The 12,487-nt window shown below is 40.5% G+C and overlaps 1 protein-coding gene across 1 annotated transcript in view; it reads left to right on the plus strand.

Moving 5' to 3' along the window:
* Window positions 1-12,487, plus strand: part of CNTN4 (contactin 4) — a 1,263,733-nt gene that overhangs the window by 1,210,032 nt on the left and 41,214 nt on the right. Inside the window, exons 16-17 of the mRNA XM_045290662.1 lie at window positions 6,804-6,979; window positions 10,876-10,993. Coding sequence (XP_045146597.1) covers window positions 6,804-6,979; window positions 10,876-10,993 — 294 coding nt within the window. The remainder of the gene's footprint in view (window positions 1-6,803; window positions 6,980-10,875; window positions 10,994-12,487) is intronic.

Raw genomic sequence — 12,487 nt, forward strand, 5'->3', positions numbered from 1 at the left:
GTTGTCTGTCCCCCAGGGAGGAGGTCACACACAGTTGCATGTAATCGGTCCCCTCTTTCCTACCCATTCTCCCTTTACCCTCCCTGTTTTGCCACTCGCACCCTACTTCTCAAAGTAACACTTTTGTTTTTCGATACTCTAAAGATGTCATGGGTGGCAAATTTAACCAATGTAGGGCATCATTTGTTCTCATGACTGCTGCTTCCAGGAGCATGGATTGTGAATCCAAGCAAAACAAAATACTTGAAAACTTCAACCTTTTCTCCATTTAACATGATGTCACCAATTGGTCCAGTCTTGAGGATTTGTTTTCTTTACATTTAGTTGTAATCCATACTGAAGGCTACAATCCTTGATCTTCATCAGCAAGTATTTCAATTCCTCCTCATTTTCAACAAGCAAGGTTGTGTCGTCTACATATGGCAGTTGTTAATAAGCCTTCCTCCAATTCGGAAACTGAGTTCTTCTTCATAAAATGCAGCTTCTCTGAGGATGCAACCTGACTGATTTTAAACCATGCAGTAAGCCCTTTCTCTGTTGGCACAACTACCTCTTGATGTGCATAGGTTCCATGTGAGAACAAGTCAATGCTCTGAAGGTCCCATTTTCTCAAGACTGTCGATAGTTTGTTATGATCCACACAGTCAATTGCCTTGTATAGTCAATAAAACACAAGTAAACACCTTTCTGGAATCCTCTGCTTTCAGCCAGATTCCATACCAAGCAGCAACCCTATCCCTTGCTCCTCTTTTGAATCCAGCCTGACAACAGCTCCTTGTCAATTTACTGCTACAACTATTGTTGAATAATCTTCATCAAAATTTTACTTGCATGTGATATTAATAATATTATTCTATAATTTTACCATTCTGTTGGGGTTAGAATTTGTATTACGTACTTTTTGGAAAACACAATTTAAAACATAATATTTCACCCTTAGGTCACCTAAAATTCATGTATAATCAAAACACATTTGTGCTATCACAGCATCCTGAAACTCTTAAATCAATTCCAAGTCCATCTTCTGAAAAAAAAAAAACATTTATAACCCAGAAAAAAAAAAAAAAAAAAAAAAATATATATATATATATATATATGATTTTAGGTATAATTCCATCCTGGGGCAAAGTTGCTCTTTCAACCTGTGAAATCTACCATACAAATTATGTTTTTCCAAAGTAAAATGTAACCCTGTCTTCTCTGAAACCATTTGAGAAATATCCCTCCAACTCTTCTATTGGCCAGACACTCTGAATCTGTGTAGATGGCCCTTAATAAATGTTTCAGCTCCACTTTCCAGACTCTCTAGGATGGCAACCCTGCTGCTTCAACCCTAAGCAGCTTCATTATTCTAGCAGCAGCCCCACCCCTTTGATCCCAACAGGTACCGCTCTTATATATCTTAGGTGGCATATGAGCCCAAACCCCTCCCTCAGCTCTGAGCGGTGGCCCCTAGGCTGATTCTGACTCTTAGAAACCTAGAAGACGGTGACCGCATTCTTTGAGATCTGAAAGACTGTGGTCCCACCTTTGAAGCCAAGAAAGCCTTGCTCCTTGTGTTCCTTCCAACAGCTCTAAGGATCTCCGAGCTGCTCCCGAGATGGCCATTGTCTTTGCTTGAAAGACAACAGATGTAGCTTCTTTGGTCGATTTCTTAGTTTAGAAACTATGTAACCTGAGTTGCCCCTCATGAACTGAGTATTGTCTGGTGTACAGGAACATAAAGCAGACAGGCACAGCAGCTCCCAGTATTAAATGGTATTGGCATATACAAAATGAGTGTGAGGAGGACCTGAATACAAGTAAGTTACCCAAATACCCATGGTACCCACTCCTGCTATATGCCTCTCTTCTCATGAGAGTATACTCTTATACTCTTATGGCATGCTATGGGCAGCTCCTTTCAGTGAGCTGACTGATGGTGAGTGAATGCACGCCTGGTTTATAGATGCTTCTGTGTGATGTGCAGGCATCACTCGTAAGTGGACAACAGCAGCAGTGCAGGCCTTTACTGGAACTGACCCGAAAGATGCTACGGAAAAGAATAGCCCCAACTGGCAGAACTTTGAGCAGTGTACCTAGTTTTAAATTTTTCTTGCAAAGAGAAATGGTCAATTACACATTTATATACTGTGGCAAATGGGTTTGTTTGGTGGCCACAGACTTGGGAAGAACATAATTGGAAAACTGGTGACAAGAAGGAAGAGGTATGTGGATAGACCTCTCTGAGTGGGTCAAAGAAGAAAAGAAATGTGTGTTTCATGCGAATGATAACCAGAGGTGACCATAACAGAGGATCAAGTGGATAGGATGATATATTTTATGGAAACCAGTGCTCCTCTTTCCTCAGTCCTTCTTATTATTATTTCCAAATGGGATCATGAGCAAAGTGGCCATGGTGGTAGGAATAGAGTATATGCATGAACTCAGCAAAACAAACCTACTCCCCAAGGCTGGCCCGGCTACCCCTCTGCTGAGTGCCCATTCTGCCAGCACCAGAGACCAACCTGAGGCCTTTGCTACTGTGACATTCCTGAAGGTGATCAGTGAGCAGCCTGTTGGTGCTTATAATGGATCACTTCTATCACTGAATGGACTTTGTTTTGTCCTACTGAGGTAGATTTTTACTCTGCATATGGATTTGCCTTTTCTACTTGTAATACTTCTGTTAAAACTACCATCTGTGAACTCACAGAATGCCTTTCTTCATTTCATGGTGTCCCAAAAAGGACTGCCTCGGATCAAGCTCTGAATTTTATAGGGAATGAAGTATGGCAATAGGCCCACGTTCATGGAATGCCCTGGTCTAACTATACTCCCCATCATCCTGCAGCAGCTGCGTCACTAGAACAATGAAATGTTCTTTTAAAGCAGTGGTTCTAAACTTTCCTAATGCCGTGACCCTTTAATACAGTTCCTCATGTTGTGGTGACCCCAACCATAAAATTATTTTCATTGATACTTCATAACTGTAATTTTGCTACTGTTGTGAATGGGGCGACCCCTGTGAAAGGGTCGTTTGACCCCCAAAGGGGTCACGACCCACAGGTTGAGAACTGCTGTTCTAAAGGAACGATTACAATTCCAGGTGTCAGTACTTTGTAAGAGTGGAGCAATCAAGAAGGCTGTATGTGCTGTAGACTACTAAGGTAAAGTTTCTCATGCAGTCAGGGTCCAGGGTCCAGGAGCCAAGGGGTGGAAAAGGTCGGCACCACTCACAATTATTCCGGTTGACCCATTTGCCAAAAAATTGCCCTCTGTCCCCAGGACCCTGTGCTCTGAAAGTCTACAGGGCTTATTTCCAAAGGGAGACACGCTCTCAGTTGGAGAAACAACACTGATTCCAGTGATCTGGAAGTAAAGAACTCCTCGGAGCCACTTGGAGCTCCTCAGGCCAACCGCTAGTCCCACAGGCAGAGATGAGCGTCGTCATGTTGGCTGGTGTGGCTGATTCTAACTACTAAAGTCAAATTTTATTGATAATAAATAATGGAGGTACAGAGTAAATCTGGACTATCGGATTATTTACTACTTCTTTTCATACTACCATTCCTTCTGATTAAATTAAATGGAATTCTATAGTAACCCAGTAATGTTATGGTGATAAATAGCTAAGGACTTTCAGAAATAAAGTATTGAGTCCATCCACCAGGTCAAGAACCACAACCTATAGAGGTACTTACTAGGGAAAGAGAATGCAGGATGAGCGGTAGAAGAAAATACTTCTCAACACCTGCGATAACCATGCTACTGGTTACAAAAAACAAGACTATACTTGTTTTGAGTATTTCTGCTTTGTTTCATTGTGTGAGAATGGGCAGCATGTTCTTTGCCAAATAAAAACTATCAAGTTCAGTCTGTTTATTTTATAGATGAAGACAATATGAATTCAAATTTTTAAATGATATGTCAAAATGGCCGTTCTTATATTTTTACTTAAAATAAGATTTTCTCTCACCTACTTTCAGCATTAAAAAATAGTAAGTGCCTGTCTATTCTTGAAAGCCAGTGAATCAAACGGGCAGATTTGATTGGTTCTCAAAAGCCTTAGGTTTCACAAAGAGGAATTTCCCTCCTGTTATCCTTGGAGTATTACCTACTATTTGATGCTCATTTCATGGATATCACTCATTCAATATCAGTGCTGTTATCATCATCTTCTATTTTCAAAAAATAGCAAAGGTGCCTCCCATAACTAGATTACCATCTTTGTATGGAGTAAGAGGCTCCCATTTCTCACAACTTGAAATATTTGCTTTCCTTACTTGGAAAAGAATAGAAAGATTGCTTTTAAAAACTCTCCTTAAAAAGTCAATTTGGGGGTTGGTGTTTGGTTAGTAAAACCCACCAGAAGTTTCTTGGAGATGTAATTTTAAAATTCCCAGTTGTGATTGTAATCCAAGAAGGCCACTTAATAAATATTTATACATACCTCACAGCCTGAAACACAATCTTGTGAATTTATAAGATACTCCACCAATGTCCTTCTATGATTGGTTTGCCTTTCAATTAGTTTGCTTTGTTCTGCTATGATTTAATATATAGAAATATCTGGACTATAGCTGAATTCAGAATTTAATTTTATAGGTACATTTGTGTGCTTTATATTGGACTTGTTTCAGTCTGGGTAGACTAGATAAACAAATTTATTGACACTCATAGGTGTATAAGAAAGAGTTTTATATAAAGAATAACTGTATATTAAGAAAACGTCCCAGTCCTATCTAGATCAAGTCCATACATCCGATATTAGCCCACATGTCTGACATCAATCTATAAATTCCTCTCGAGACTCACAAAATGCATGCAATGACACCAGAAGCAGGAAGATCACAGGCCATTGGGTGGGAAGTCTTGTGGATCCAATGGCATTGTAAGTATCTCAGTGCTGGCAGGGGTCTCCAGGTGGCTCCTCCAGCTCAGGACGCTAGCATAGTTCCATGTGTCTTGTCAGCTGCAATGTTGCCCAGGGAGTGAGCATGTGTCTCACCTCCAGTGAGTTATTTATCTCCTAAGAACCTCCAAAATAAGGTCATCAAGCCATGATATGATTGGCAGGCTAAACTCCACCCCTTCACTCATAAGTCTCAAATTGACAACAGATTATGGAACTACCACAGAACTCAAGCTGCTTTTCATCACTATATCCTCTGACATCATGTTGCATGAAAAACAAACGGTTATTTGTATGTGAGATTTCCTGCGTGCTTTGAATGGTTAACAAGCTTAGCTGCTAACCAGAAGCTTGAAGTCTGGAGTCTACTCCGAGTCTACTTTCCTTCAGAAAGGACTGGAAATCCATAGCTTGAAATATAAACAGCCACTGGACACCCCCTGGGGCACAGTTCTACTCTGACAAACTTAGTTTCATCATGAGTCGGAGTTGACTCAACAGTAAGTGGTATTGTTATTATTATTAGAATTAAGGAGAAGAGAGCACGTACTTGAGTCATTGATTCCAACTCACAATGACCCGACCCTGCACAGTCGAACTGCCCTCATCAGGTCTCCTGGGCTGTAATCCTTACAGAGGTCTATCGCCAGGTCTTTTCTCCCTCAAAGCAGCTGATGGATTCAAACTTTCAACCTTTCAGTTAGCAGTAGTGTTTAACCATACCACCACGAGGGCTCATTTTTATATGTAAATGTAGTTGTTAGAATTTACGAAGTATTTCAGCTAAGCAAACCCAATTCATCCCCACCAAAAACCATAAGGTAAAGGATGAGTTAAAAAAAATAAGTGATAGACCCTATTCTGAAGAAAGAATATCGGTATTTTATTTTGTCACTGATGTTAACCACAGCATTATTAATAATTAGATTTACACATATATTAAAATTTGCTGAAATACTTAGTATTCTCCAAAATGGTTAGTCCCAAGCCAAACTCACTGCTATTGAGGGGACACCGAGTCAGAGCGACGCTATAGGAAAGAGTTGAACTGCCTCTGTAGGTTTCCAAGACGTGTAACTCTACAGGAGCAGGAAGCCAGGCTTTCTCCCTCAGAAACACTGGTGGTTTGAACTGCGAACTTGGCGGTTAGCAGCCCAACTTGTAACCACTAAGTCATCAGGGCTCCGTAAAACAGCTAATGCTATAAACGTGCTATAAACGTAATAGTACATCATGTCATTTAAAATACACACACACACATACACACACAATATGAGCATGCCTTTATTATAAGGAGAGGGGAAAGACAGGACAATTCATATGTGTGTAGGTTTTTATCAATGCAAAACAAGACAGCTGAAAAACTATGCACCAGAAAGGCGGGAGATAGCCTACCAAAATAAAAATTAAGGCTTTATCTGGTTAATATGAAAATGGATATATATTTGTTTGGTTTTTATCTCTTCTTTTTTTGAATTTTCTAAATGTCCTCTAGTACGCATTAATTACATTACATTAATTATAAATATGTAAAAGCCCGGCACATTCATGTTAACATGGGTTTTTCCTTTTGTCCTCAGCTGAAATGCTGCATTCTCGAGACTCAGCACAAGATGAGAAAGCCTGTTTCAAGAGAATGTTTGGGGGCAGGCTGCCCCAAAATGGGCCCTTCCATGAGCATCTCTAGAGATCTAACCTCAGTGCTCTCCATCTGAGTTGTGTTGCTCTGCGGAAGTTCACATAATGAGTGTTTTCATCTTTTCAGATTAAAAATGACCTCTTGTCCTTTGTCTGTGCTTCCCAGATGACTGAGGTTTCCTGGTCACAGTATTAGAACAAAAATAAAAACTAAAACACAAGTTCATGGGGTGACTCCTTAATGTTGTTTTGTTTTGTGTTAACGCTCCAGATCCAACAAAGGTAATGGTACCCCCTTCCAGTATGGATGTCATGGTTGGAGAAAGCATTGTTCTTCCATGCCAGGTAACTCATGACCCCTCACTAGACATCATGTTCACCTGGACGTTCAATGGATACCTGATAGACTTTGACAAAGATGGAGACCACTTTGAACGAGTCGGAGGGGTAAGTATTAATACCAAATGGACCACCAGTGAAACAGAATTCAATCGAGTATCTGAAAAAGGACTCATATTACCTAGTAAACTTATTTGAATAAAAAATGTAATGTTATTCTTTTTTTATTTTGATTCAGCACCATGTTTCAAGAACTTCTTGGTTAAGTCCTGCTCCTTTTTATATGATAAATGCATTACTTGTTGAGCATTAATTCTTGGGTGGAGTACATGGCTAAGTGCTAGACTGCAAACAGATGGCTGTTCAAACCAACCCAGAGGCTCCTTAGAAGACAAAGGTCTGCCAATCAGCTTCTGAAGGGCTATAGTCTGGGAAATGCTCAGAGCAGTTCTCTCTGCATACATGAGGCCACTGTGAGTTGGAATCAACTGGGTGACCACCAATAACAACAGCAACTCATGGAGTAGCCACTATACCTGGGGCAGGCCTTCTGTTCATCCCTCAGTGATCCCATAGGCTAGCTATTCATCCCTGTGAAACAAGAAAGGAAATGGAGGCCAGAGGAGTTAGAGCACCTCATAGCTGCTAAATTTCAGAACTCACCTCTAAACTTCACATCTCAAACTCCATGCTATCTACTCTCTACCACAGAACCTGAGTAAGTAAACAGCTTAAGGAAAGTTTCCTCCATTGTTTGTAAGATGACGCATAAAGGCCCTTTAAAATAAGCCAACCCCAAAACAAAATAAAACAAACAAAAACCCAGGCCTACTGCCATCGAGTCAATTCCAATTCATAATGACCCTTTGTAGGATTTGGGGGCCTGCACATCTTTCTCAGAGCAGACAGCTCTCCCTTGGATTGGTTGATGGGTTCAAATCTGTGACCTTTTGACTGAAAACCCAGCACTTATCCCACAGTGCCACCACCAAGGCACCTTATATTCCATGAAAGGCTCTCTTTAAAGCCTGTAAGTAATTTATTGGGTTATTTATCTCCTGGTAATTTAAATTCAAAAGTTTGAGTTTATAAAATGCCTTATTTGCTATTAAAATATATATCACCATTGCACATACAACAAGAGTAGGAAACAATTTGTGTCTACAACTATTACAAAAAAACTTGGTGTTTTTTGTTTTGTTTTTTGCCAGAACACAGCCACACATTCCCACTGGTAATGGAAACTTACACTTGCTGCCATTCTCTTGGATTGGCCTAGATAAAGGAGGCTATTTTAAAAGTTTTCTCACTCCCCACCCACCCTGCTATACGAACTTGATGTGCCATTTCATTTTAGCCCTCCTATGGTGAGAATAAATTCCCTAAAGCTTACAAAGCTATCCACGTGATATAACCAGTTACCACTCAGTCGGTGGACTCACGGGGACCTCGTGTATCAGAGCAGGACTGTGACTTACAGGGTTTTCAATGGCAGGCTTTGTGTCTCTGGGTGGGATTGACATTCAACTTTTTGGTGAGCAGTAGAATATATTGACCATTTGTACTACCAAGGGACTTCACCATGTGATGTATGGAGGCCATATTTTCCACTCCACTGGAATACTAGCTCTACTTATTATCCCTTTATTGCCATTCTCGAAGGCTTCTCAAATCACAGAACTCTGAAACATATTGGAGTGACTGTTTTCACCACTTTCCCAGGGATGGCACCTAACTGACACTATTTTAGAAGGCATTGATCATAAGCAATTATGATGTTAGGAATTCTCTCTTGTAACCTAGATTGAGAAAGGTTTGGTGAAATTTCTAATATGAGGCATCTTGGTCTTAATGCATACAGTGCAACCTAAAAACCTGGACTAAATGATTAAGATATCAACTACTTCACAAAGACATTGAAGATATTAGATATTTTCAGGTCTAGAAAATTACGTGGCTCAAAATGCCTACCTCAAGAGTAATGCTTGATACCATATTAATAATTGTGTTATTTAAAGAAGGGGAGTGTTTATTCTTGATTAGAGAATTGGTAGTTTGAACTGAACCTCCATTCCAGGGGAGAAAGATGAGGCTGTCTGCTTCTGTAAATACTTACATTCTCAGAACCTATAAAAGCTTGATATGAGTTGGAATCAACTAGATGCCAGGGAGTTTGTTTTATTTGATTTTGGTAATCTTTACTGGAGTAGATCATCAAGTTGCTCTTTTTATGAAGCCGCAGGGTGGGTTCAAACTGCCAACCCCTTGGTTAACAACCCAGCTTTAATCATTAACAGAAGTGGATGAGTAATTGTTATCTCATTTTACTGAGTAGTTATGAGATTCAGCAATAAAAAATGGAATCCAGATGAAAGAGAAGGGCTTTCAGGTGAAAATACACAGCTCTTCTTGAATTAAGTTTATTATGTTTATCTTAATTGTTTCACAAAGATATTTGATCATAGCCCTCCATACAGCCAGCTTAAATTTACCTTGTACTTTGCAGTCTTCAGAAGGATTTCACATACTTGTTTCTGATTTTATTCTCACAATCTAGCACAGTAGGCAATACATTCTTCTTTGACCAGTGAATAAACTAAGGCTTAGAAAATTAAGAGATTTAGATTCATAAAGCTATAAAGTAGGGATCAGCTCAAAACTACTAAGTCCCAGAAACTTGAGTTCTCTTCCTTTGCTTCGCTTCCAACACTATCTTTTAACCACAGTTCTCCATGAACATTTGAAGTCTCTTAGAATTTACAATAATTAAGAGTTCCGTTTTTCTCTATTGTCCATTGTAAATACGAATGTGATGTATTAGACTGAAACAAAAGAAGGAAATCAGGTACACACTCATTTCAAATGAGGATAAGGTCTTTCTCCCAGGTAACATAAGCTAGAGCCAGACTGTATGGGTTCAAATACTGAGTTTGACTCTGACAAGGTACCCTTCTTTATCCAGCAAATGAAAGTAAGAAGAGCTCATAGCACTTGAATGGTAGAGCCAACCCTATAGCAAATACCCTATGGGAAATGATAACATGAGCTCTCGTTATTGTTGCTTGAAGGACTGATGATATAAGGGTCTGTGTTAACTTCACAGTCTATATATCGTTTGGGGTAAGAATACTGATGAGGGGGGATTATACCCAAAGATATCTCTCTTGTCATCAGTTGGGTATTCCCCCCAAAAAATACAGCTTCCGAAACCCTGCCTCTGGGGTGTTCTCTTGCTCAATTTATGTTCTCCAATTCTTCAGTTAACAGGGCTATAAAACCAGACTCCGACGTGAAGCAGTGTCTTCAATTAAACTGCTATTTTTGAGGTAGTTTGTGGAGGCACTTCCTCATATTTATTTAAAGTACTGTGCTGGTGAACAGTGCAGAAATATTTCTGGACCACATAGACATCATTACCAGAATGTAATTAGTCCTTTTCATCTGCTAATCAAACATGCATTTGGCATTTGGAAAACAAATTAGCAGTGTTCCACACTAGGTGATGTAAGATTTCCTTGGAGAATTTGGGCCTCTTAATTCTTTGATTCAAACCTGGGAGCAATCAACATGCTGGCTCTGAGACAAAGCTGTGCACTGGAAATACATATCCCTCCAAAGGTGGATTAGCTTCCTCTTTCCAAATATAGAGTTTCAAAGTATCGGAATGACAGTGAAGGTGAAAGATAGAAGAAAGGCTTGTCAGAAAAACACCCAGACTTAAATCAAGAGCCACCTTCCATAAGTTTAAGTGCTTCCAGCCCCGGTGTAAACTGTTCCGGAGAAGCCAGACACCTGAAGTCTTGTTGAAGGCCTGTTCTGGAAATGTTCCTGTTCTTATCTGCCAGGCAGCCGCACATATTTTTAATAGGCCATGGCTTGCATCACTAATGTTTTCATCAGCCAGTGTAAAATAAATCCATTAGTCACAGTGTCCTTCATGTGATAATGATATTTAGAGCTCATTAAAAAGTAATTGTAGCCACTTTCCCCTATTTTATCAGCAGGATTCAGCTGGTGATTTGATGATCCGAAACATCCAGCTGAAGCATGCTGGGAACTATGTCTGTCTGGTACAAACAAGTGTGGACAAGCTATCGGCTGCTGCAGACCTGATTGTAAGAGGTATTTGGAATTTGGTTGTTTTTTTCCCCTTTGTCTTTAAAATATTTTGTGATATTTACTCTAGCACAGAGTTTTAAAAGCATCAGTGGTTTAGTATTATGGAGAAAGGCAGGTGGATGCTGAACTTTGGGAAGAGTGGTGAGGAGCAGACCGAAGTTTTGCATGCATCTGTTTCTCATAGGGGCGTGTCAGAAACGACTGAACAAGTTCGGTTTCCTTACACTAAAAATAAGTCCCATGATAATTGTCAGAGTTTATATGGCCTTTTAGAATAGATTAATAAAAGCAAATGATGTTAAATGTGATCAGACTGTGGCTGTGAGGTTTCACTTGGGGTACAAGTTAGTGTTTGGGGCCACCTTTAGAACAGCAGCTTCAATAAAATCCTCACCAGGCCTAAAGTTAAAAGTGCTACCCTGGGGGAAGAAGGTGGTGGGGGAGAGTGTGGTGAGCAAATAACACTATAGACAGGGGAAAACTAGGGAATTAAAACCTACAACAAGGAGGTTGAGTGTTGGAGCAACAGCAATCTAGCTGAGAGGAAGCACTAAGAGGTGGAAGAAGGGGGGACATGATGGTGAGGCAGGAGGAAGGCAAGAGGAAACCGAGAAAGGCTCTAGGAAGCAAAGCTATAGATAGAGGTATTCACAGAGGTGTGTACTTATGTAAATACATTCATCCATAAAAATATGGGTATTGGCCTAGGTACATATATTTATAAGGCAATACTCTGAGGTTTTGGATGGATATCAGGCCACAGCTCATACCCTCCATCAATACAAGAACACTTTGTTCTAACAAACTGGCATTTTGTGATGCTCACCCTCACCCCACCCCTGCCAGCACAATCGCTGAAGACAAAATGGATGCATAAGCAAAGGTGGTGAAGAACATGGATGCTGCCCAGCTATTGAAAGATATGGCATCTGGTATCTTAAAGGCTTGAAGTTAAACCAGCGGTCTTCCTGCGGTGAAACAATAAGCCCACACGTAAGAAGCGCACCAGCTGGTGCAATCATGAGGTGTCACTGGGACTGGGTAACAGGCATCATAAGATTCATAACAAACAAACAAAGAAAAACACATTGTTGAGAATAAGTGGGGGTTGGAACAGAGACCAAAGTCCATCTGTAGACAATGGAAATCCCCCCACAGAGGGGTCACCAGGAAGGGAAGAGTCAACCAGGGTGCAGTAGAGCACTGATGAATCACAATATTCCTCTGGTTCCTTGAGGCTTCCTCACCCCCCACTGTCATGACCCTAGTGCTGCTTCTCACTCTCGACTGGACCAGAGCATGTCCACAAGTATAGATAAGAGATACAGCTCACGACACACGGAATCTGGGAACGGGAATGGGAATAGCAATACCAGAAGGGTACAGGGAAGTGGGGGGTGGAAGGGAGGAAAGGTGAACCAATCGCAATGATTGGCCCATCACCACACACACCCCTCCAGGGGGAAGAACAACAGAAACCATCGGGGAAGGGAGACA

The sequence above is a fragment of the Echinops telfairi genome, unplaced genomic scaffold (assembly GCF_000313985.2).
Source record: "Echinops telfairi isolate 266 unplaced genomic scaffold, ASM31398v2 ScPeMD7_49;HRSCAF=173, whole genome shotgun sequence".
NCBI classification, from domain to species: Eukaryota; Metazoa; Chordata; class Mammalia; order Afrosoricida; family Tenrecidae; genus Echinops; species Echinops telfairi.